The 25,683-nt window shown below is 31.1% G+C and overlaps 1 protein-coding gene across 1 annotated transcript; it reads left to right on the top strand.

Annotated features, from left to right (window-relative positions):
- Positions 1 to 25,683, top strand: LOC139511191 (uncharacterized). The gene is made up of 6 exons (XM_071297769.1): positions 1 to 103; positions 4,470 to 4,630; positions 15,476 to 16,040; positions 19,764 to 19,933; positions 22,750 to 22,967; positions 25,281 to 25,683. Exons 2-6 carry the CDS (start codon positions 4,511 to 4,513, stop codon positions 25,462 to 25,464), a joined length of 1,257 nt encoding a protein of 418 aa, XP_071153870.1. The 5' UTR covers positions 1 to 103; positions 4,470 to 4,510; the 3' UTR covers positions 25,465 to 25,683.

Raw genomic sequence — 25,683 nt, 5'->3', positions numbered from 1 at the left:
GTTAGAGCCTCACAATTGTTGGACTATTTTACGAAATGGGTTTACAAATTTAGAATTACAAATATGTATGCAGTCTATCCTAATTGAAATATTTTTCAAATACGTAAGTTACACTTATTATTCAATTAATCACAGAACAGTATATATGTTTATTTTGTAATAGTTTTCAATATCTGGTCTTCAAGTACTACCATTATAACCTTAAGACATGTCATTATAATGTTATCATCCGTCATTTTTTGTTAAACTAATGTATTAGAGAAAATAGATATAACAGTGTTGATAAGATTTAAAACATAGTTAGAAATACTATGAAATGTGAACAGTAGTACTTCGAAAGCAACAATAAATCGCAACCAAAGTCTTTGGACATTAATTTAGGCAATGAAGGTTTACTTGATCGATTTTTGTAATATGTGGTATGTTTACGTTTTTATGACTGCAATTTTAATAAAATATGCTATGATTTGTATCAATATGGCATTGTTCTTCAAGCTATATTACCAATGCTTTTCAGGTCGATTTGAAATTGCTACTTGCAGATTATCATCTTACGAGGGTACAATTTACCAAGTAGCAAGTTCTTTGATTTCTATCATATATTCTGTTTTCCTTTTTCGAATTATAAAATATACATTTATGGAAAGACCAGGTTCGCTTTTCTTTTTCTGATAACTGTTAACGGATTTGACTAATATGAAATTTGTTGTTTGGGCTATTCGACATTTCAGATCTTTGAATTTTTTGTTCTGAGGCATTCCCAGAATAAATTGCCCTAACACGCCTTTATAACTGTCAGAAAAAAGCACGTTATCAGACTGTTTACCATACAATTAGTAGCACGGGTTCGGCAATTGGTACATTATAAATATTTGTTGCACACAGATTATTGCAAAACTGTATATGTAAAGTTTTTTGTGAAAAAATTAGATGCGCAGTTTAACCATTATGACAAAATCATGATATCATATAACGGTAGATGAGTTAAAATGTTACATGATATATTGTGTTTGTTGTGATTTTCGTAATGCTGCCTTGTAATATTTGAGTTCGTTAACCATATTGATATATTGAATGTTCAAAAGAAGTATTGTTGTTTAGTGAGCTAGTTTTAGTAGTGTACTTTTTCTTTCAAAAATATCTAGTGTTTTTGTTTAACTTACCGTCGAGTAAAATATTCATGGAGGATTATAAGAACTCTTCATGTTTCCCATTCGCTCGTTTATAATTTATTCTAAAAATAAGGAGATGTGGTATGATTGTTTATGATTCAATTTTCCGCAAGAGTTCAAAAATAAACATTCATATGTCAATATCCAGCTTTCAACAATAGTAAAACCATTCTGAAAAGTCCGCATAATAGGCCCTAACATTTCCCAACCTGGCATAGGATATCCAAAGAAATAATGGTGAAATGAACCTGGCCTAACGGCTAGCTAAACCTCGCACCTTAAATGCAACGTTAAACGTAAACGCACATGGTATTGTACCTTTATAAATATATAAAAGCGGCAATGTTTAGTATAAGTTGGTATATGCAAGGTTAGCATGGTTAATATCAATGAGATAAATAGTTAAATCAAAGATACAGACTTATCGGTCTAGGTTAGAATCCTTGTATTATCTTTGCTGTCACTATTCTTGAGTTTTTCCGTTCATTTTATTTTGTATATAATGTTGATATGTTAGTAACAAGAGTAGGTTTTCCCGTCTATTTTTTTATTATTATTAGCTATTCGCATCTTTGAAACGAAAATAATTAAAAACAAGTTGTCTATTTTTGTTTTATAAATATAGTATGATTACATCTGTTTTACTACAAAATTTTATTCGGAAATCCTTATTCGAGTAAATCACCATGTACCTAGCATTAGGCTTCTTGCTAGACATATCGGTTTCATACTTATTATATATGCATGTACTCAGAAATGAGTTGAATATGTCTCATTTTGTAAATATTTTATTTCACCAAGATCACTGATAATTTAACAACAAGCGCGTTATGTTATATTTACACAATTACAATATCATCTAATTTATAATATAGCAAAGTGCTCACGACCAATGGAATCATAGGATTTGGTGTTTCTTAATTGTGAAGAATGAATGAAATCATGTTCTTAGTAGGGGATTTTCCTTTCGTTTAGGCCTTCTTGCTACCAAAACAAACAATTTTTAAAAAAGAGTCACAACTGCCCCGAATCACATCTACTACCCTTAAAGAATATGGGATTTAAGTTGACTAACAGTTGAATTTAAAAAAAATTAAAAAAAATAAAAATAAGATTTAAGTTAAATGGTGCAGTAACATTAGAACTGTTAACTTTGTTATGAGAATATTGACAAAACCTTCAAATTACTATAAACATGATACAAAAAATTAAACAATATCAAAGCAATGCTTAAAATCATTAACAACAATATAAACAAAAATAATGTTCGTTTGACCAAATAGGTCAAGCTTTCCAACTTTTCAATTCAGGTAAAATATTTGACCGTTGCAGACGACTCAAAATTTTCCATTGCAGATACCACCCCTCAATTTAGGAATCGACTATGGTCGATGAAGTATTTATACTTAATCATGATAGTTATTAAAGGTAACAGGATTAAAATTAAGCACGCGAGACGCGCGTTTCGTCTACATAATACTCATCAGTGACGCTCATATCAAAATATTTATAAAGCCAAACAAGTATAAAGTTAAAGAGCATTGAGGATCCAAAATTCCAAAAAAGTTGTGCCAAATACGACTAAGGAAATCAATGCCTTGGATAAGAAAATCCTATTTATTCTAAAAATTCAAAGTTTTGTTAACAGGAAATTTAATCTCAATCCTGGAATTTAAATTCAAAAACAATGCTTTAAAAAAATGTTTTCTCTCCGCTTCCGTGAATGTTCTAGTTTTTTGGTGGGGTTCGTGTTGTTTATTCTTTAGTTTTCTATGTTGTGTCGTGTGTGCTGTTGTTTGTTTGTCTTTTTCATTTTTAGCCATGGCGTTGTCAGTTTGTTTTAGATTTATGAGTTTGACTGTCCCTTTGGTATCTTTCGTCCCTCTTTTTTGCTCTCCACTTCCGCGAAAGTATCATTTGATTTATTATATGACATTATATGAAATTTGTAAACTTTCTGAATACCCATTCACCATCGATTCGACTATTCTGCACATTATGTATTCTGGCCGATTAAGAGAGTGTTAGAGGTCACACTGTGTAAAGCAATACGAAACGCATGTCCCAATGGGATAGAATAATTGCAGAACAAGGTGTGTTGACATACATATTCCTTTCTTTTGTATATTTTCTATAGTCTACATAACTGTTACTGTCAGCTCCAATAGTGGTAATTATTAAATTATGGTCATCATACGGCTTGGCTGCGGTTTACAATGTCTATGATACGGAAGATTTCCTTTAGTTGTTGTTCCTATTTTATTCAAATATTTAATATTAAAATTTGATCACTAGAGTAGTGAACATAAATTATATCAATAATGATAACAAATACGAGCGGATGGATCCAGCCATTTTTTAAAGGGGGTTACCAAACCAAGGAGTAAAATCACAAAAATACTGAACTCCGAGGAAAATAAAATAGGAAAGTCCCTAATCACATGGAAAAATCAAATGACAAAACACATTAAAATTGATTGGATAACAACTGTCGTATTCCTGACTTAGTACAATCATTTTTAAATGTAGAAAATGGTGGAATGAACCTGGTTTTGTAGCGCTTAACCTCTAACTTTGTACGACAGTCTCATCAAATTCCATTATATTTACAAGGATGCGTGAAATAAACACACATAATAAATAAAATAGTCAAAATATGGGTACATCAGTCATCACCGTGTTACAATTTTAAAAAAAAAAACCACAAAAACATCTATCAAATAAAAACACATTCATTGCTTCGCATGTCTGACGTCAGAAAATTTATACGTCACATAAAAAGAAATTTTGTCGTTCAATGTTTATATAAAACAATTTTATAATTTCATGATTTTATAATTTCGAGTCTTAGGAATTAATGGAAGTAAGGTTAAAGGGAATTTAGAGTCGAGCGGGGAACCAGGTGAAGACGTTAGTAAAATAAACAAAATCTCTTCTTCACAAAAAAAAAAAAGTGAGGGCGATGGTTATTATTATAAATGTAAACTAGATTATACTCTTGCAAAAAAACTCAGGTAACTGGATTTGCGGTTGATGAAAAGAGTAATTTACAATATTCTGATTGAATAACAGGAATTAAGTTTAACTTTTAATATATTTAAACATATAAAGGCATTGTATTTGATCAATATAGTTCAAGTTCTAGATACACTGAATATGCCCTCCGGGTTCATAGTTTCTTTTTTAGTAATCATTGCTGATTTATTTATCTATACTACGTATTCAAATTAGTGAAACACAAACAAAATTATTGCTTTAAAGTAAAAGACAAAACGTGTATCATATTTATATTTTCAGAGATAAAAGCTGCTGAAGAACTTCAAATTGGAACCATAAAAATGACAAGATTCTCGAAATATAGAAACTGTTTAGTACTGGTAATATTTATATTTCTTTTATTTACCATGAGAAAGAAGATGCGAAATGAAGAAATGTTTTTTATGAAGGAAATAGAAAAGGTACGAATTATTTGTGGTGAACTTTGCGATACATCACGTATTAGGCAACCGGGTCTATTTTTTGAAAAAATAACAGCAAAGGTAAATTGTAAGGCTTTATTTAGAAACGTCTATGTCGATTCGACCCATGGATATTCAGAGGCTCCAAGATATATACCCTCTGTTTTTATGAACGATTTTACTATGGGAGGAAACATTAGGTTAAATGAAATGTATTTCAATCAGCCATATCTAGGAAACAATGCAAAAACACCAGTCTGGACTAGGTTATTAATGAACCAATATATATCACAAGCAAAACTAGGACAATTGAACGGTACTTATGGCATATCTGAAACAAACGCGTTAAGAGATGGATTAAACCATGCACCTGGTGTAAAACACGGGCGTATTTTAGTGATTGGGTCAGAATATCCATGGGTTGAAGCATGTTTACTCGAAGCGGGTGCAAACAGTATTGTCACACTTGAGTATGGCCAAATAAAAAGTGAACATGACCAAATTTCTACAATGGTCCCGTCGGAATACAGACGTCAGTATTTAGATAACACCCTAGGATTGTTTGATGCAGTTGTTTCATTCTCTTCGGTCGAACACTCTGGCTTAGGCAGATACGGAGATGCTTTAAACCCATGGGGAGATCTAATTGTAATTGCTAGAGCATGGTGTGTAACAAGAAACAACGGCTCATTGGTTCTTGGTGTACCTTACGATATTAATAATGATCATATAGCCTTTAATGCTCATAGGTGTTACGGAGCTAAGAGATATCCATATCTGACTACGAATTGGCATCAATATTATTTAGGAAAAGGAATCCACCGGGTTCATGTTTTTACAAAATAAATTTTGATATATATGCATGTGTTTAGATATATAAATATATATGTATAGAATGATTCATTTCAACGAATCATTTGTTTAATGATATTTGCTAGCAATGTATGGCATGGTTGATGCAATTGCTTATTAATACGATGTTTAGGACAATTTAGATCATTAATGATGTGTTTTATTATTATTGATGAAATATCGATTACTACAATACATGTGTAATGTATGGTTTTGTTACATAAATCCTCTCATTTAATGTATTATTTATGCGTGTCATCTAACTTACAAATCCGACATATTCAATAAAAATAGATGAATTTCATATTTCGAATTGAGTTAAGATATTTACCAAGATCTTTCTGTATGTTATGTAAGGAAAGATAATTCAATTAATCTCATACAACTTTCTTCTGTACAATGCAGTACATTCAATCTAAGGTTAAAATTTAAGCTGGTTAGGGTAGCTAGGTGTCATCCTTCGTCTTGCATTTTGAAAAACGAGAAAACTATTGGTCAAGATCTTTAATAAAATGTGCAAATTTCTAGAGTAGTAGGTAATTCTTGTGTAAGAATTTTGAAATTCAATATAGAAAGTGACATCGATGACTGAAATGTAGGGGCAGATAATTCAGATTAAATTACTTTTACAATAGAATGTGTTAGGAACTTACCTATGTTATTATGTAGCAATAAAACAAGTCCTGAGACCCCATTTTTTTCTGATCTGAAAGCATATTATCTTCTCATTTTTTTATCTCAAAGTTATATGGTGTAGTAAAATGGGGTTTTCTTTGTATAATCTTTACAAACTTTGTCAATTTTGCACAGCCTGTAGCATGACAATAAGACCTATGACACAATATTTTTATCATTTTTTTTTGAAAAAAGCATGATATTAACTACATTTTGACAAATTATTAAAAACATATATGGATTTTAATTTAGACACCTCATCTACCCGAAATGAGTTGTAATATCAATTTTCATATTTTTGAATATTATGCAAGCTAAGATAAGAGTTCTGCATAAGCCATGTTGATGAAATTATCCTATCATTTTACCAAGTTTTGCATGTTTCTCCATATGTATACCATGGAGATGTTTCAACTATATGTACTAAAAGATGACAAGCTTATAACAAATTAGACAAGATGAGAGGGATTATAGTTTATCAATGGCGCCGCAATTTAAACAGAAGGTACACTAAAATTATCAAAACATTTACATCTCAAATTATATAACATTATTATGCCAGTTCCGAGGAGTTTATTTACAAAAAATAACGAGAAAAATATAAATGTAACTCTTTAATCTATTTTAAACACCTTGAAATTCGTTTTTTTATTAAAAGTTGTTTTTTCTGTCTGAACAGGTCTTAACGGTACCAAATTAAGCCATGTTTTTGGTCCTTCGCGTGCAGTAATTAAAGATCTATTCAGTTTGGGATCGGGCTGTGTGGTAGCTTGGATTAACCTTCACATTTCAAAAAAACAAAAAAAGAATAAAAAGTGAGCAATTTGACAGAAAAGCTACAAAACAAACGTTTATTGACTGCAATAACATAACCGGTACCAATTGTTCTGCACAACATGTGCATTTCGACAATCAATGTCTATTTAGTGATGCTCAGAGAGGTCAAAATATTTGAAAATTCAAAGCTAATTCCAAATATGAAGAGCCATAAACAAATGCAGACTTTTCTAAGCTGTCCTGGATTTACAACAAGGAAATATGCCGAAAACGTTAATCTAAACACGACTAAAGGATGTTAGGTAAATATTTATTGATGATGTCAAAACCATAAGGTCTGTGCATGATTAAAACGCATAAACAATCGAAAATAATCAATAAAAGATGACTGGTGAACTTGATATACATATAGTAAACAAGCATATCACAACCACATCAAAGTTTAAGGCTTCTTCTGAACATTTGAAGGTCCCTACTATGTATTGGCTACCTAAACTACACAAAGAACCATTTAAATATCGTTTCATCTCGGCCTCTAGTAAGTGTTCTACAACTAATCTTTCAGTGCTCTTAACTAGTTCATTAACTACTATTATTAAGAGCTTATCATAAACTATTGTCATAAAATATATGAACACAGTGGTATAAACCATTTTTGGAGTGTAAAAAATTCTTTGGATGTTTTAGATAAATTACGTGCTTATGATGGTCCTTTTGATTCTGTAAAGAGTTTTGATTTTTCTACTCTTTACACTACACTTCCATACTATCTTATTAAACAAAAGTTTTCCTATTTAATTAAATGGTCGTTTGGTAAAGCGTAATGTAGATATATTTGCAGCAACTCATTTAAAGCCTTCTTCCCTAACGAGAAAGGTAAATATGCTAGATATACTTACTGGAGGTGTGATGAGATGATTCAAGCTATTAATTTTTTCCTTGATAACATTATCCTCGGCAACAAAGTTTATCGACAGGTTGTAGGTATCCCCATGGGCACTAATTGTGCACCTTTAATAGCAGACTTGTTTTTGTACTGTTACGAATCACAAATCATGACTAAACTCAGTAAAGACCCGTCTAAAATGCATTTAATTGATAAAGTCAACAACACTGACCGTTATCTTGATGATATATTTTCATTAAATAATCAAGAATTTTCTCAATATACTGCGGAAATTTACTGTCCTTTCCTGGATTTAGATATTTCGGTTTTAAACGGGAAACTCCACACTAAAATTTACGACAAAAAAGACGATTTTTCGTTCTCTATTGTTAATTTTCTATTTTTAGATGGTGATGTTCCTTTAGCACCATCTTACGGTGTTTATATTTCACAACTTGTTCGCCATGCCCGTGTCTGTTGTGACGTTTTTGATTTCAACGAACGCAACCCATGTATTACTGGTAAATTATTAAACCAGAGATATCGTTACCATAAATTACTTAAAACCTTTACTAAATTTTTCCATAGATATAAAGATTTGGTTTTGAAGTTTGATTGTACCAAACGGGATAGCGCATCCTTACATTTACGGAAATGTTGTTAACCGTGCCCTGAAATTTAGAAATGATCCATGTAAACTTGTCGCTCCTTTAAATAAACTTATTCTAAAAGGTTACCTATTCAATACTGTAATAAGATCATCGAATATTGTTTTTATTGGTAAAAATATTGATTTTGTTATCAGTAAATTAAAAGCTAACTAAATATGCATATTCATGGAACTACAATCTGTCGATACCTGTAACTTAGCATTGCACAAGGTCATGTTTTTCTCTGGCTGTTTATGACGTCTTTACACTAAATCCATTGGATGTTGGATGTGTACGGATTGATAGTTTAGTCTTAGTTGCATGATTTTTTTTATTTTTTTTTATTCGTTGTTAGTGGCTTTGAACTAGCTGTCAGATAACTGCGAGTACTCTCAGATCTGTTCATTGTGTCTTCTTGTGTCGGGATGTATAAGTACCGGGCCACATCCACTGTATTTTTGTCCATCTGATGAGTTAAACCTTTTTCAACTGACTTTTATAGTTCGTTCTTAGGTTGTACTGTTATACCACTGTCCCAGGTTAGGGAGAGGGTTGGGATCCCGCTAACATGTTTAACCCCGCCACATTATTTATGTATGTGCCTGTCCCAAGTCAGAAGCCTTTAATTCAGTGGTCGTTGTTTGTTTATGTGTTACATATTTGTTTTTCGTTCATTTTTTTTTACATAAATAAGGCCGTTAGTTTTCTTGTTTGAATTGTTTTACATTGTCTTATCGGGGCCTTGTATAGCTCACTATGCGGTATGAGCTTTGCTCATTGTTGAAGGCCGTACGGTGACCTATAGTTGTTAATGTCTGTGTCATTTTGGTCTTTTGTGGATAGTTGTTTCATTCGCAATCATACCACATCTTCTTTTTCATATATTGAACTCATAATTGAATAAACACTGTTGATACAATATTAGTCGAAATAGTTCTTTGCTGCAAAGGGGAAGCAAACTATCTAGGAGAGATAAACTTGTTGTCGTCGCTTTTACAGATGTTTAAAAGAAATGAAATTAAATAAAGTTATTGTCAAAATCTAAATATTTTATAATCAGTAGATAACACCGGTGTCAGATGATAGGTTAATTGAAACAGTGTTTATTGTACTTTTTGTTGAAGATGATCAGCTAGTTAAGGTTACAAATGTTAAATGGTGGTAGAAATAAAACAGATTTGATCTAGAATAAATTCTAAAGTCTCTGTACATGCAACAGGCAAAAATAAACAGGAAAGCTTTTTCTTACATATTTAGTATGATATATTTTAAATTATTCCACTGTTTATACATTTTGATAGTTTAAACAATATTTGATTTATTGATACTCTTCCACATTTCATTAAACACATCTTCATATTTCCCTCTGAGGATTATATTCCCCTCTCAAATGTTGGGACTAAATCGTGCGACGTTACTCGCGGATAATGTACATCACGATTTGAATTTCTTATTTTTCATATAGCGATCATAGCAAAAATAAAAATCATTTTCAAATGTAGACGTTAAAACAAAAAAACATACTTAACTTTTCATCTGTTCTGTTTATTAATGTGTATGTCATGTTTAGTTACAAAAACAAGTAAATTAAGAAAAAAAATGTATGCAAACTAATATTTTATGTTCAGCATATGGGCAGTGGAATAAAACATTCATTTCCCTTGGCTTCGAGAGATATGAAGATTTACTTACCCTCGAAAATCATATTTCCTTCGGACAAAGCCCTTGTAAAATAGGAATATTTTTGTGTAAACAATTCTTTATATCTCCTTAATGCAGGGGATTTTTTTTAAATTTTTGAATTCATTGATAACCAATATATTTTATAAAATGAGAGTAATAACTTCAGGTTTACGTAAATAGCTTTTATGAAAATGATTTTAAAAATACATAAGCTTTGGTACGTTACTTTAAAAGATGATGTTCTTTATATTTTTTGCGGGCGTCTATTGTTTTTAAAAAGCTATATTTACATGCTCGACATAACTTTGCTATATCCAGTTTACACAAATTCACTCCCAATATCATTTAATACTTTACTTCAAAAAATATTTAGTTTTGTCAATTACGTACTTTCATATGAAATTTTATCAAAATTGACTACTTTGGATGTACAAAGTTCAATTCCAGTTGAACGAAAACACATTTATCCTTAAATTATAAAAATGATGTGCCAGCATGAACCCTTCACAGGTACAAAATATCCAGATATTCAATGTTGAAAAATATCTGATAAGTTTCAACGTATTTGTTTGAACCAGCTCTATTATATTTTTTATCATCTTTTGTCCAAAATCTAGGACCCAAAAAAGGCTTAGACCAATGCCTTAATCTTAAATCAAAAGACCTTTTTATAACTTCCTTTAAAACATTAAGATGCAGCATTATTGCAAATAAGACAATTATCTAAAAGAAACCAAATGTTAAAGTAGCATATTAAAGCAACTACTAGTTCATGTCAACGTTTTCCCTTCAACAATAATCAAATAGATATCATAAAGTAAGATATGACAGACCCCTACCCTTCAAAATGTTAAACTATTCCAAAAAGAAATCCAAAAACAATTTACAAATTACAATTTGTCGCAATAACAATTGGTAAACAATTTTTGTCGATATCTATACTGCGGTTTTATTGGAGCAAGAGCAAACAACAATTGTGTGAACTTATCCAGTGCGAAGTTCCAATTTTACAGCAGTAGCATACCCTTTGTTAAATTGTAAGGCGTTTACATATATCAGGTAATACATTACGTTCGTGTATGTGTACAGTTCAGAGAAACCATATACATGAATAGGCTTAACAATGAATTATGTTGTGTCATGTGTACTATTGTTTGTCTGTTTGTATTTTTCATTTTTAACCATGGCGTTGTCAGTTTATTTTCGATTTATCAGTTTGACTGTCCCTCTGGTATCTTTCGTCCATCTTTTATGCAGCTATGCTGTATATCAGTCAATTTTTGGATTTATTCACTGCGGTAAATTAAGTACTGTTCAAACAAATTTGATAAAAATTGATTTACTAGCGTAGTCTATTATCGCATTTTTTGGGAACAATTTCTTGTTATTGCTTTCCAATAATTTCGTTTACTTATTACTGTACATTTTCGAAAGAACTACTTAAGATATTTTGTTTTAACCAAGTATAGGACGTTAGGCGAAAACATAAGAAGAAGCTTCAAAAACACTTACTACGACTTGCTGTTCCCATTTGTTTACCCGATAGACCCCTATTCAAAGGCAATTCTCCTTGAAATATTATTTTGAGACTCTATCCACTCAGAATATTTCATGTTTGTAATACTTCAGTGAAATAACAGAATAAGTAACATGATACTAGTAGTACTTAAAAGGGCAAATGTGCATGTGCAGCGTCCCGTAGAAGGAGTAATACCATCATGATTTTTTCCCTTATTTTTCTATGTTAAGTTGGCATTTTACCACTGCTGTGCAGAATTTATCGTAGATTAATTAAAATTCAGCATAAGTACAGTTTTGTTCTGTCCAAAATGAAAGTCGAAGTTTCACGTCATATTTTATTGCAGATAAGCATTACTGGAAGTTAACCAATAAAATTGAACCCCTTGCCCTTTTAGCCTGCGTTTATAACAATGCAACCTATTTTTCAAAAATATTTAATAAAAAAGGAATGGTGCTTTGCGACATACACAATACATGTTGTTCTGCCATGACAGGCAGGTTTAATTTCATACGTCTGTCAAGTTCAAGGGTTCACTTGATTTTAAGTACTATTTTTTTTGTGGTATCACACCAACATGTATATGATACAATTATAGCCTTTGTATGAGGTCGATACAATGATATATTGACCTGAAAGAAGTATATTGACTGATGACGATGTCTGAGGTCGATATACTTCTTTGGGTAGATTTTTCCTTGTATTGACCTCATACAAAGGCTATAATTGTTATGTTATTAATTTCCGACCATATTGTCAAACACATCGTCAGTGTTATATATTCTATCATTTGATTTTGTTGTAATTGTTAAGATATCAACATGTTAGTTGTTATTTCATTTATTTTTGCATTCATCTTGGTACATCAGATGTATTTGACGATTTTTTTCTTCTAAGAATCGATTATCAATATACATTTTTCAAAACTTTTAACAATATCATAAAATACATTACATGACGTCATAAAGTATACCAGTTTTTAGATATTTTAAACTAACCGTGCAATATGCTTTTTTTTTTTGCTATCCGCCGTTTTCTATCTACCTTCGAAAATATAGTTTAACATGTGAACAAATCAAATTAGTTAAAATATACTAATAAATTATGTTATAGATAATGCATGTTTTAACGTTTTTTTTGTCGTAGAACAACCCGAGGTGTGTCAGGATTTATCTTTCTTTGGGTAATCCTAACACCTCAAGGTGTGTTATACGACATATATAAAATATGCCTTATCTGTTTATATATCGTCAAAAATATTTTTATTTCAAAATATAGCATCCTATTTTACCGATCAAACTTAAGTGGGATATTCCTTTCTACTGCATTTAGGGTTTAAAACGCCCTACGGTTCATTTAGAATTTTAAATTTTAAACTCACTACTTAATCAAGATATAAACCCTAGAAGTTATTATCAATTACACCATAAAAATAACTGTAATTGCATGAAGTATGAATTGTTACCATCTGACATCGGTTAATTTAAAAAAAAAAAACACTTTGTCAGTGATTGGTTGTATCAACTTAGTTTATTGAAATGTGTTGTTGTGTTTTTTTATTTTTTGACATTCCTATCGCGGAAAAGTGATTTTTTTTCAACAATTTCGATTGAATCGAATGAAATTTCTATAAGGGTTTTCTTTTGAATTGCAAAACATTTAATTTTATTTCTCTCCCCCCTTTTTTACGACCTAATTGTGAGGTACGTGGTTTTTATTCGATAGAATTAAAAAAATATTTTATTAGTTGATCATTTGATATGGTAAAAGCTATACATAAGTGTAAATAAATTAAGAACTGACTAGAAGGGAGCACGAAATCGTGATACATGTACATGTTATACGAAAACGAATATTAATAGTGTATAATTTCCTTTGCAGTGTGAATCAATAAGATTTAAAAAATCTTACACAGGAATATGTTGAATCTGACCTTTTTTTTTCTTTAAAGTTTTATCAAAGTTTTACATCTCACATTTTATGATAATGTCTCTTTATTGAAACGATAAATATACAAAACTTCACATTATTGTTACTTAAATCAAAATACGGACAATGACGATCTTTTTATACATCTATCATTGTAGATTGGACTTTAAGCAATAGATTCCCAAATCGACAACAAAAAACTAACACACGAATATAATTTTGAAGTAAATTATAGTTTGCATTTTTATCAAGGAAAATAAATGACCTCACACACGTTATTATTTTATGCCTTTGGGCATATTTCATTGACACATCGTATCGTCCGGTTTGATTCTTTGAAAGAATGACCTTTTGTTCTGAAAGGAAATATAGGTATGTAAATAGATACATATATACAGAAGATATGAAATTTAATATATCAAGAAACAGTCACTTGAACAATCGGTAATATTTATATAAACCCTTCATTCTGATGCATTCAAACAGAACAATTCATACAAGACCTGTCATCGTTTCAAGTAAATAAATAAAGAATAGCATTCAGTTATGTTGATGAAGAAAGACCGAACATAGGATAAAGTAGAATATTCTTCCTTACATAACATTCGAAATTTGATTTAAGAAACGAGCAAAACCAGGATCAAAGGTATCCAGATTCATTACAATACTACTATGTAGGATGCTGTTAATGACTGCCTATGTGGTGAAATACTTAATTTGCCATAAGGACTAGCACGTTAAAACGATAACTGAATTTGTAACAAAGCACATAATATTGATTTATTTTCAAACGTATATGTAAGTCACTTACGAATCAAAGGAATATCTATTATTCATTTATGTTGTATCTTTTCGTTGAGACGTGGCGCACGTCTAGCGTATTAAATTTTTAACCTGGTACATATTAGTCTAATTAGTTATCAAAGGTACCAGGATTATAATCTAATATTCATTTGTTTCTCTGTCCTATATTTTCTTTCATTTATTTTACACCAGTTCTAAAAACCCTCCATCCTTTATGGGTGCATTTTACATAGATAAATAAAATCGTAAAATATAAACAAAATGAGGATGTTAAATTTGATGTATGCCTTTTTGTGCTTCTTCGTAACATTTGTTGGTTTTATAGTGATTAAGATGATAACACAATGTTGACTGCTGTACCCCTATTTTTCACATTAATGCCTATTGAGTCTGTTTGTTTTGTTCACGCATCGATGACAATATAATGGAATTTGATGCGACTGTCATACTAGTTAGAGGTTTAGCTAGCTATCAAACCAGGTTCAATCCACCATTTTCTACATTAGAAAAAACCCGTACCAAGTAAAGAATATGGCAGTTGTTATCCATTCGTTTGATGTGTTTCAACTTTTGATTTTGCCATTTGATTGGGGACTTTCCTTTTTTAATTTTCCTTGGAATTCAGTATTTTCGTGATTTTACATTTTATTAGTATAGTATTGTAGTCCTGTCATGTAATAATGTCATTTTAATGTTATAATTAACATTGCTATTAAAGCGGGAGGTTTGGCATGCATCAAAACCAGGTTAAACCCACCATTTATATTTTAAAATGCCTTGTACCAAGTCATTGAAATGGCCATTGTTATATCATAGTTCGTTTTTGTGTGTGGTACATTTTAATGCTGTGTTTCTTTTGTGTCGTAGTTCTCTTATATTTGAAGCGTTTTACTCAGTTTTAGTGTGTAATCCGGATTTGTTTTTTGTCTATCGATTTATGAATTTCGAACAGCGGTATACTACTGTTGCCATTATCTATATATTTAGAAAGGTTTTAATTTATCAATAATTTTCTAGGATATACCAAAGTGTATGCATATACTTGTAATAGCTGTATGGTTTCTTTTCAGAAAATCAAAACTTGTTCCGAAACGGTACATATTTTTTCTGCTGTTGCACAAGCAAAGTTGAATTTGAGTCTGATCGAATATGTTGTTTTAAATGTTCTTGATGGCTCTATTTATTCCAATTACGACTGTTGTATTTATGGAGAGAATGAACAAGCTGTTCATCGAGTAAACGCCGTTTTGAAAGAAACATACGATCATGGCAGTAAATACGCCGATCTTATAGCAAGACAGTATGTATGTTCGGTACAGCAAATTAACATAAAGATGCAGAATATACAATTGGTCGGAAAAGGGGATTTTTGTAATTGTTCTCATAATTTTCATCCTGTTTTATATGCAGCAGTCAAGGAAAACAAGTTTGCAATATGTGCTAAAATAGCTTACAATTATCTTAATCCATTATATCTTATTGAATGGTTCGAATATCAAAAGATGATGACAGTAGATACAGTACTGATGTTTATACAAGATATTAATCAAGATGCGTATGCAGTTTTAAAATATTATGAACGAGAAGGGATTGCAACATTGATTCCATATCCAAGTAAAATGCCTGGAAAAATAGGTTTGTATTAAAATGCACATGATTAATATGAAAATGTATTTTGAGAAGAAATCAAAACAGAAGAAACTCATAATATATCAGTGTATTAAAAATCTTCACATTGTTCCTTCCGATTTCACTTTAACGCCAGATATTCATAATAAATACCCATAGTACATCATTACAATAGAAACGTGTTCGTATGTTACGTTACGTTACAATAACAATCTTCAATGAGGAGTAAAACCTGTCGGAACAATGGGAATAATTTTAAATACATTTGTGCATTTTCTTCTTTCTTCTTTTTTTATTTGCAATTGAATATTTTATTTTATATGAATTCGGGGATGTGGTATGAGCCCAAATGAGACAAATCTCCAACAAGTCACACTGTATAAAAAGTTAACAATAATAGATCAAAGTACGGCCTTCTTCACGAAGCCTTGACCTACACCGAAAATTATTTGCGTAAGACAATTTAAACAAGAAAACCAAAGGTCTAGTCGATATAGAAAACGAGCAAATAAGAAACGAAAAACACTAATGAACCACACCAACAAACGACTACAACTGAACAACAAACTCATGATTTGACCTGGGACCCTATAAACATGAATCGAAACGGCATACCAAATGAAAAGGAGTATTGAAGTTAATATTTGTTACAAAACTAATAGATTTGTTGTCAGGTCACCCCAATTTAATTGTTTGTTCTATGGATTTTTCCCCACAACAGAAATAGGGGAGAGCGAGCGATTTAATTTATTTTCAGAAAAAAAAAATGAATTTGCTTATTTTTGAAGCGAAGCTAGCAAGTAAAAAGCGAGTGATTTTATTTTTTTTTTGGCAATATTGGTCAAAACGAGATGGTATTGTACTTGATTCACCACTTGTAATGTAATACGAAATTTCTTTTATCTATCAACTGCTAAAGTAATTTCCCTCCAAGACAGGTAAAGCCCACTTTTAATTGAAGCATATGTATAACTTCTTGTATTACTGTAACTTTATGATGACATCAGATCTTGAACGGATTAATATTTTAACTGCCTTTAAAATGTCCTTCATCTGACAAGACTTTAAACAAGAAACACGACGGGTGTATTGCACAAGAAGCTGGAATTTCTTACCCTTCCAAAACACATGACTTCAGCACCAGTTTTAACGGGTTTGTGCTGTTCGTTGATGTTGATGTGTGTACTTTTATTCTTATGTGTTATATGTTGGATGATTTTGTGAAGAACCACTTATAGTTAACGTGTTTCCCTCGGTTTGGTAACCAAGATTTTTTCTCTCTCAATCGATTTATGACTTTTGAACAGCGATGTACTATTGTTGCAAAACCATGCGACGGGGTTAAACACGTTTAATGAAATCTCAACCCTCTTCCTATACGTCTAGCAAATTAAACAAACTCATATCAATACAAACAGTACAACTCAATTTAAAAGACGTCCAATTCCGTGTTCTTAAAAGAAACTGGTCAAATAGTTATCAAAGTCCTAAGGATTATAATGTTATATGCAAGACGCGCGTTTCGTCTACATCAGACTCATCAGTGACGCTCAGATCAGAATAGTTATTAAGCAAAACAAATAAAAGGTTGAAGAGCATTGAGGACCAAAAATTCCAAAAAAGGTTGTACCAAATACGGCTAAGGTAATCTACTTCTGGGATATGAAGACCCGTCGTTTTTGTCAAAGTTTTGTAACAGGAAAGTTATAAAAATGACTTATAACATTTATATTCATGTCAACACCAAAGTGCTGACTACTGGGCTGGTGATACTCTCGGGGACGAAACATCCTGTTAACTAAACTTTGATTTTTACAAAAAAACTAAGTATTTTTTCAATCCAGGAGTAGATTACCGTAGCCGTATTTGGTACAACCTTTTTGGAATTTCGGGTCCACAATGCTCTTCAACTTTGTACTATTTTGGCTTTATAATTATTTTGATCAGAGCGTCACTGATTAGTTTTATGTAGACGAAACGCGCGTCTGACGTATTAAATTATAATCCGGGTAACGTTGATAACTATTAATACCTGACAGTATCAAAATTTTATACCTTCTTAATAAGTCTGTTTAAAGGTTATTGATGAAGCATATTGTCATAACGGATTAAATGTGAAATACCCGAAGGTCTGCAAATTGATTTATATTTACGAATGATGTACAGATGATATAGTAAATGTTTTGACTAGTTTGTTTTGTTTTCAACTTCTACGCTCTATCACGGAAAGCATGATAGGAAATATAAACCCTAAAATATCATATTAACTTGTAGATATATACTCCGTATCCAGGCGTTTCTAAAATGTCGATACATAAAGAAAACAAATCGCAATTTGGAAGCTAAGCCTATCTCTTTTTCATAAAGTTTTGTATTCAACCGACCCTCATTGTTATTTTAAAGATATGATGCAGACTTAAATGTGTCTGTTGTATCGGATTAGATAGATGCATTTTATATAGCCACCACATTTTTTGAATTACTTACTGAGATAACATAATCTTTATAGCGGAAAATAAAGTTAAAAAGATACTGCTAATTTCTTTTCTTGCTTCCTAAGATGTTCCTGCATGAAGTGAGCATCATATTGACAAAGAATTTGATTTGATTTTTGGTATTATAAAGCCACTTATAATAACTCAATTAGGCTTTTGCGTGGCGGCATGTTTTTATTAGTGGTGGAAGTCGGAGTGCCCGAAGAAAAAAACACTGACCTTCGATAGGAAAACTGACAATCCTAGTGAATTAAGATTGAAGTCGAGTGCACCTACTAGTGATTACAATAGTAACTTCTTACAATGTTTGGCCAACGAGCCCCATATTGATAACGGAACAAGTGGCAAGAAACGGGTACAATTTGGTCCTATGATAATGCCGCTTGATTGATGAAAAACACTTCCTCAAAATGTAACAAATATTTTGTCAATCAAGATATCAAGCGTCTTGATAATGTCATTTTCAGGATCAAGGTTTAGAGAACAGTATTTGGTTTTCCTTCTTACATTGATTGAACACGTTTGATTTTGTCAGTATCATTGAAATGCTAGGCTTAACAAAATATTCAAATATGTTCTTATACATAGTAATTGGTACTGTTTGTATATAATTTAAATTACAATTGGTATTATTATCTTATTGTAGTATGTTTCTGTGTTACTCTTCAATGTATTCTATCAAAAATAAAGGTAACATTAGTTTACCGCTGTTCGAAAGTCATAAATCGATTGATAGGAAATAAATCCGGGTTACAAACTATAACCAATGGAAACATATCAACTATAAGTGGAAAACAAAGAAACAACAGAAAAACTGTAGTGCAACGAAACAAAACAAAAGACAATGGAAAATAAGTGTTAAAAATTATGCATCTATTGTGCATATCTAAACAAATACATGTGTCCACATTGTACGGGGAAAAGCTACATGTATTGCTCTTGTCAATATGAAATGAATACGAAGACAACCAAAAGGAAATATCAACTCACTAGTTAAGTTATAATAATATTACACTGCAGTATTCCACAATTATTCTCATATCGGCGAAAAATATAAAAATGACCTATACTCGACACAAAACAATTAAAAACAAGTCATGAACAGACTGTTTTTCCTATTTGTAAAACTTCTTTTTTTCCGACAGGAAATTAATAGTTTTAGTATACGTGAAATCATAAAACATACAAATAATTCGTGGAACTTACAGATATTTTTTATGATTTTTTTTTTTAGATCGCGGTTTCCTTATTCATCGATGGCATAATCATCAAAGTACTCATGATGAACAAGTGGCAGTGTATTCATGCAAAGAAATTTTACAAGGATTTGCTTTTGTGGCGGTGGTAGATGTAGACGAATTCATTGTTCATGACAAATTTTTAGGATATACAGAAATACTTACGGTAAATAACGATAAATTAAAAAAAATATGTGATATAAAATATTACTCGTTGTTATATCTATATCTGAAATATTCAGACAAGAACATTTTGATGCATTTTATTAACTTAGAAAATTAAATGAAAAAGGGACATTTAAAATCATGAGAGTAGGAAAACAAATTGTCATGTAAGGTTAACGTGTATGTTATTACTACCGCTCACTACAAATGTCTAAAAGTCTGAAAAGACCAGTTTTGGTCTTGATTTGCATGAACGTTTAGTCGACATTCTCCAAAAGTATGACTTTTGTCTTATTTTTTTCATGATAAAGACTTATCTATATTAAATTTGTATGAAATGTACTCGACATATTCTAAACATTCAGAATATGGTCTTAAAATTTCTTGACAAATTCTTGACATTTGAATACTGTGTTGAAATTTCTCGACAAATTCTTGACATTTGAATACTGTGTTGAAATGTCTCGACATATTTTCGACATTCTTATTTTTTCCTAGTATGGCTTGACATATTCTGAACATTTTTGAATTGTGTCTCAAATTTACTTGACAGTTCTGAGTTTACAAATCATGACACATATTCAAGATACAACTTTAATCTGTATTTCTCTTTATATAATATACTGTTGTTTCAAGTTACGCTTCTTACAATAAAAATGGAAACTGGGCATTTAATCATACGTTTTTTGATTGAGTTAAGTCTGCCAATTGATATTTTATCGTATGTTTTTCTTTGTTGTGATGTTATGCTATTGTTTCAGAAAAAGGGAGATGGTTTGGATCCATTAAAACGTTTAATCCCGCTGCAAATGTTTGCACCTGTCCTAAGTCAGGAATCTGATGTACAGTAGTTGTCGTTTGTTTATGTAATATATACGTGTTTCTCGTTTCTCGTTTTGTTTATATAGATTAGACCGTTGGGTTTTCCCGTTTGAATGGTTTTACACTAGTAATTTTGGGGCCCTTTATAGCTTGTTGTTCGGTGTGAGCCAAGGCTCCGTGTTGAAGGCCGTACTTTAACCTATAATGGTTTACTTTTTAAATTGTTATTTGTATGGAGAGTTGTCTCATTGGCACTCACACCACATCTTCCTATATCTATGTGAAATAACTGAAAATTTGGGTATTTGAATATTTTTACAAATGCGAACATGGCTATGAAATCTAATGTATAAAATAATATAAATGTGGGTGTGTTGATAAACAACAATTTAAATGTGGGTTTTAAGAAAAATACTAGTTTTGATTTCTAAATCTTATAAATTAAATGATTTAAACCAATCATTCTGTAGACATATTTTATGCTACACATTCATAATATTCAATATTAATATGGTAAAATGTATTGTAAAAAAATGTGGTTTATATAAATAGCAAATTGTGATGATATACAAATCATTCATTTAACAGAAGAAATATTGTGTAATGTCATCTGTTGGAATATCTATAAAGTATTACATATGGACAGGATGTTCCCCTTAAAAAGAAGGTATTACACACACCCTTGTACACGCAACTGTCAAATAGAAATTACTGATTTACCTATAATCAGCCATACAACTTATCAGTTGACCAGCCATGCTACTACAATTACAAGTGTTTGTCCATAGACGAAAATTTTGAAAATCATCATTTTGATGAAAGTCATACAAGTCAAATGGATTTTCTTCATCAAAATTATGAAGTGAATTATTTTAACATAAAAAAAAATTGAATAATTCCCAAAGACTTAAAAATTTTATTATCTAGTTCTGGAATAATAAAAAAAAGTATTTATAATGGGTCCCATCAATGATTTCTAAAGAAATAATTTGTCTTATGAAATGGATCTCAAACACGGAAGGAGTTATCACAAATATTTATTTTTGATAACAAATTATAAAATTCAACACTCAAATTTGAATATAAAATGTTTTTGGGTTGTTCTAAAAAATGAATAAGGTTTTTGAATCAAGATTAGAAAAAATACTTTGACCTACACGAAAGCCCCCCCCCCCCTCCCTCTTTATTTAGCCACACAAACCCAAAATAATTTATACTGTTAAAATAGTGTCAATACATATTTAAAACTGTCAAAAATGTGTCGAGACATATTCAGACATTATTTAGAATGTCAAGAATGTGTCAATGCATATTTAGATATTATTAAGAATGTCAAGAATATGTCAAGCCAGATCGAGACAAATTTAAGACAGTCAAGAATTGGTCGAGACTAATCCAGAATCTTTATCAGATGATACAGGAAGGGTCAAGAAAGACAATGTTCATACTGTCAAGACTCTTGCTGTTACAAATGTTTTGAAATTATTTTAATTTAAAGAATGTATGTCCCTCAGGCTTTTAATAAGCTTGGATTTTTTAAGATATTGGCCTCGATTATAACCGAAGAGACATTGATTGTCGAAATGCGCATTTGGTGCAGATAAATTGGTACCTTTTATGTTTTTAAGCTGTGCTTACTTCATCGTTTGAAGCTGTCGTGCTGCCTTTAGCAATTGATTTTTCCATAAACATTAACTGTCAGTGATGTCACAATCACCAGATATAGGACATACTTTTGACTTAAACAGTAGAGACATATGAATTAACTAAGCAAATCGCTTTCGGAGGTGAAGATAAACGAAACGCATTGTATGTGTGGTAAAACATCCGTCACGAGAGAAGTAGATTTTAGATTTCATCAATAAAGCAAAACCCTTAAGAGCAAGTATTAAAGGAAATGAAAATATTAATACAAAAGCTAATCATTAATATCTATTTTATCATTACCATTATTTGATTGTCATTTGTAGTCTATTACAATATTTTGGTCTTTAGACAGAGTTGTTACCTGTCTATCCAGACGCTGCTGGTTTTACTCTAAATGCGTCATTCTTCATAACAGATTGGGGAGTTTCTGGAGTTGAACCTTTATTAACTAGTAAATACATAAGAAGATCAAGCCCACTTTATCATCGTTATAAAAATATCTACTTGCCTAACAGAACTACTTCGATGGATACACATAAGATGTGGCCGAATAAAGGTTACCGCAGGTAATGATCATTTTCTAAACACCATTTAAGACAATAATCGTAAATTACTTTGCACATAGTTTTCTTCGCGGCGTCCTCAGAAGATGTATTAGTATAATATAAAACATTCAATTAAAAAACAACTTCGCGGGTCATAGGCGGAAGTGTGCCAACCACATTCCGTAAACCATAACACAGATCAATTTCAATAAAGGCAACAGTAGTACACCGCTGTTCAAAACTCATAAATCGATAGAAAAAAAAACCAAATCCGGGTTAAAAACTAGAACTGAGGGAAACGCATTAAATATAACAGGAGAATAACGACACAACACTAAAGTGTAACAAACACAGAAAAGAACTAAGCAAAAGACAAAATCCGATGAGAATAGCAAATATAACATCAAAACTAAATGCATGAATTTGGGATAGAAAAGTACCGTGCCACGTCTCATAGTAATGTGAATTCACACTCAAATAGAAGAGGAAACAAACGACACAACAGAAACATGACGTTAAAATGTAACACACACAGAAACGAACTATAATATAACAATGGCCATATTCCTGACTTGGAACAGGACATTTTTAAAGACAAAAATGGTTGGTTGAACCTAGTTTTGTGGCATGCCAAACCACCCGCTTTAATGGCAATGTCTTATCCTTTCAAGGAAATGACAAGACAGTATACAATTATCTCTAAAAAATATATACGTAGGCAAAATTATTTGAAATACCAGATAACCTATTTGGGCAAACGATGAAATATTTAAGAACAGAATGAGCCACATGAACTAGATGATATTTACAAAGTGATACTACTACATACGTATTAGTTATAATACTACAATAAAGGCTCTTACCCATGAATCAATTTATATCTGTCAACGTTATTTTCACTTTCAATTAACAATAGGGTCCTACCGGGCAGTACTGCTACAACATTTCGACAAACAACACAATCCGCATGTTTTGTACTGAAATTCTTTGTGCTTAAATGTTGTATATCATACTATACTTGAGGTGATCTGAAGACCACTATATACAAATATACTTAGCAGCAATTTTGTTGTTTTCAATTTCGATTAATTATTATTTTTAGAAAGACAGATATGTTGGTCAAGCGCAATCACCACCTCATCGAATTATAGTTTATTTAAATTGTAAGAGGAATAACAGAATTACAGTTTATTTAAACTGTAATGTGAATAACAGAATTATAGTTTATTAAAACTGTAAGATGGATTATGCGTATTATTGTTGACTAGCGACTACCATGCGAATATCTCTCATGTTTTTACATCTTCCATATATAGTTGATATATGTCTTATTGCCAATCATAACAGATTTTCTATTTTTTTGCTGAAGACCAGGTATTTTTAAAAGGGGAAAATTACTGTTTGATTGTTGAGTGATCAGCAATATGTTAAATATTTATAATTGTTTTGGTATTATGATCGGTCCTTACACATATTTAATTTTATTGATCTAGTATCTAGTTAGACTTTCTTTCTTATTTTGATTTTCCACCAACACACGTTACGGGTAACAGGAAAGTATTAGTTTAAAAACAGTATTACTTGTTAAACTGAATTCAAAGGGCACACTCTATGGTTGATAGGAATAGAATGTTATTTCTCATTTAAAGTCCTTGTCGTTGACATCGGTTAAGGAATTTCAATGATTGACTAATATGATGTTTTCCAAGATCTCCATTAGCAAAGGACGTAAGGGTCTTAAAACTGTTTAGGGTAACGCATATTTGTTGCATTTATATTTAATGGTGGGTAAATAAAAAACAATTTCTTCTGAATCAAATATCCACTAAAGTTAAATAACAATAACTGTAATCGAAAACATAATGATGTCAACAATGCACACTTATACATATTGTAAGATATAACATGTCCGGGATAAAAAAAAAAACATGAATGCTAAACAATGCAAAATGACCAAACAAAAAGGCTGTATTTTTAATGGGCAATGAAGCTATTTCCCAAACGGATACAGTCGTGTTACAGCCCAGCATCAAAACTGTAGATTTATATTAGATATGGATCGAATAATCAAATTGATACTAATCACAAACAAAACCAAAATGCCAATATTTACCTATATATAAAAAGCATTGGTAACAAAACACATTTTAAACTTATGTTCAAAAATCCATCAGACTGAATTAATACACAGTAACAAAGTATTTAGTTTTTCAGTTTTCTACTGATTAATTGCGTTTTTTCGCGTTTTGATTGTTTTAGATACATTTGATCAGAATGTAGTAATGTATTGGTATTTCTAACTTCATACACAACAATATATTTTCTCTGTTACAGGATTGAGCTACGATCTCATAATATAATTTTGTATCACTACAGAAAATGTCAGAGATCAGATAACAAAACAGACATATGTTTTCGATTTTCACGAAATACTGATACAAAAATGCTAAATATCATGGATAGATTGTATGAAAGAGTAATTGCTGTTAAGAGAAGATTATGTATATCAGCCGTGTAAATAGCATATTTTTTTAGGAATCGAGTTGTTCTATAACATTTACATTTACAAGGACTCGATATTGACTTATGTTCAATATGTGCAGCCAATTCTGAATTCAGTATACAATTGTTTTTAACTGTCCACCATTTTCTACATTTGGAAATGCCTGTGCCAAGTCAGGAATATGACATTTGTTGTCCATTCGTTTGATGTGTTTTGTCATTTGATTTTTCCATG

This window comes from Mytilus edulis, chromosome 2, assembly GCF_963676685.1.
Source record: "Mytilus edulis chromosome 2, xbMytEdul2.2, whole genome shotgun sequence".
Lineage (NCBI taxonomy): Eukaryota > Metazoa > Mollusca > Bivalvia > Mytilida > Mytilidae > Mytilus > Mytilus edulis.
The sequence above is the reverse complement of the archived record's forward strand: the minus strand, read 5'-3'. Positions and strand labels throughout refer to the sequence as shown.

What these genes read in the sequence shown, in the direction of transcription:
- LOC139511191 (XM_071297769.1), top strand. Translation starts at nt 4,511, where the DNA reads ATGACAAGATTCTCGAAATATAGAAACTGTTTAGTACTGGTAATATTT. An exon ending in TAAAATGCCTGGAAAAATAG is followed by an intron (nt 16,041 to 19,763) that starts GTTTGTATTAAA and finishes TTTTTTTTTTAG; the next exon opens with ATCGCGGTTTCCTTATTCAT. An exon ending in CCGAATAAAGGTTACCGCAG is followed by an intron (nt 22,968 to 25,280) that starts GTAATGATCATT and finishes TCTCTGTTACAG; the next exon opens with GATTGAGCTACGATCTCATA.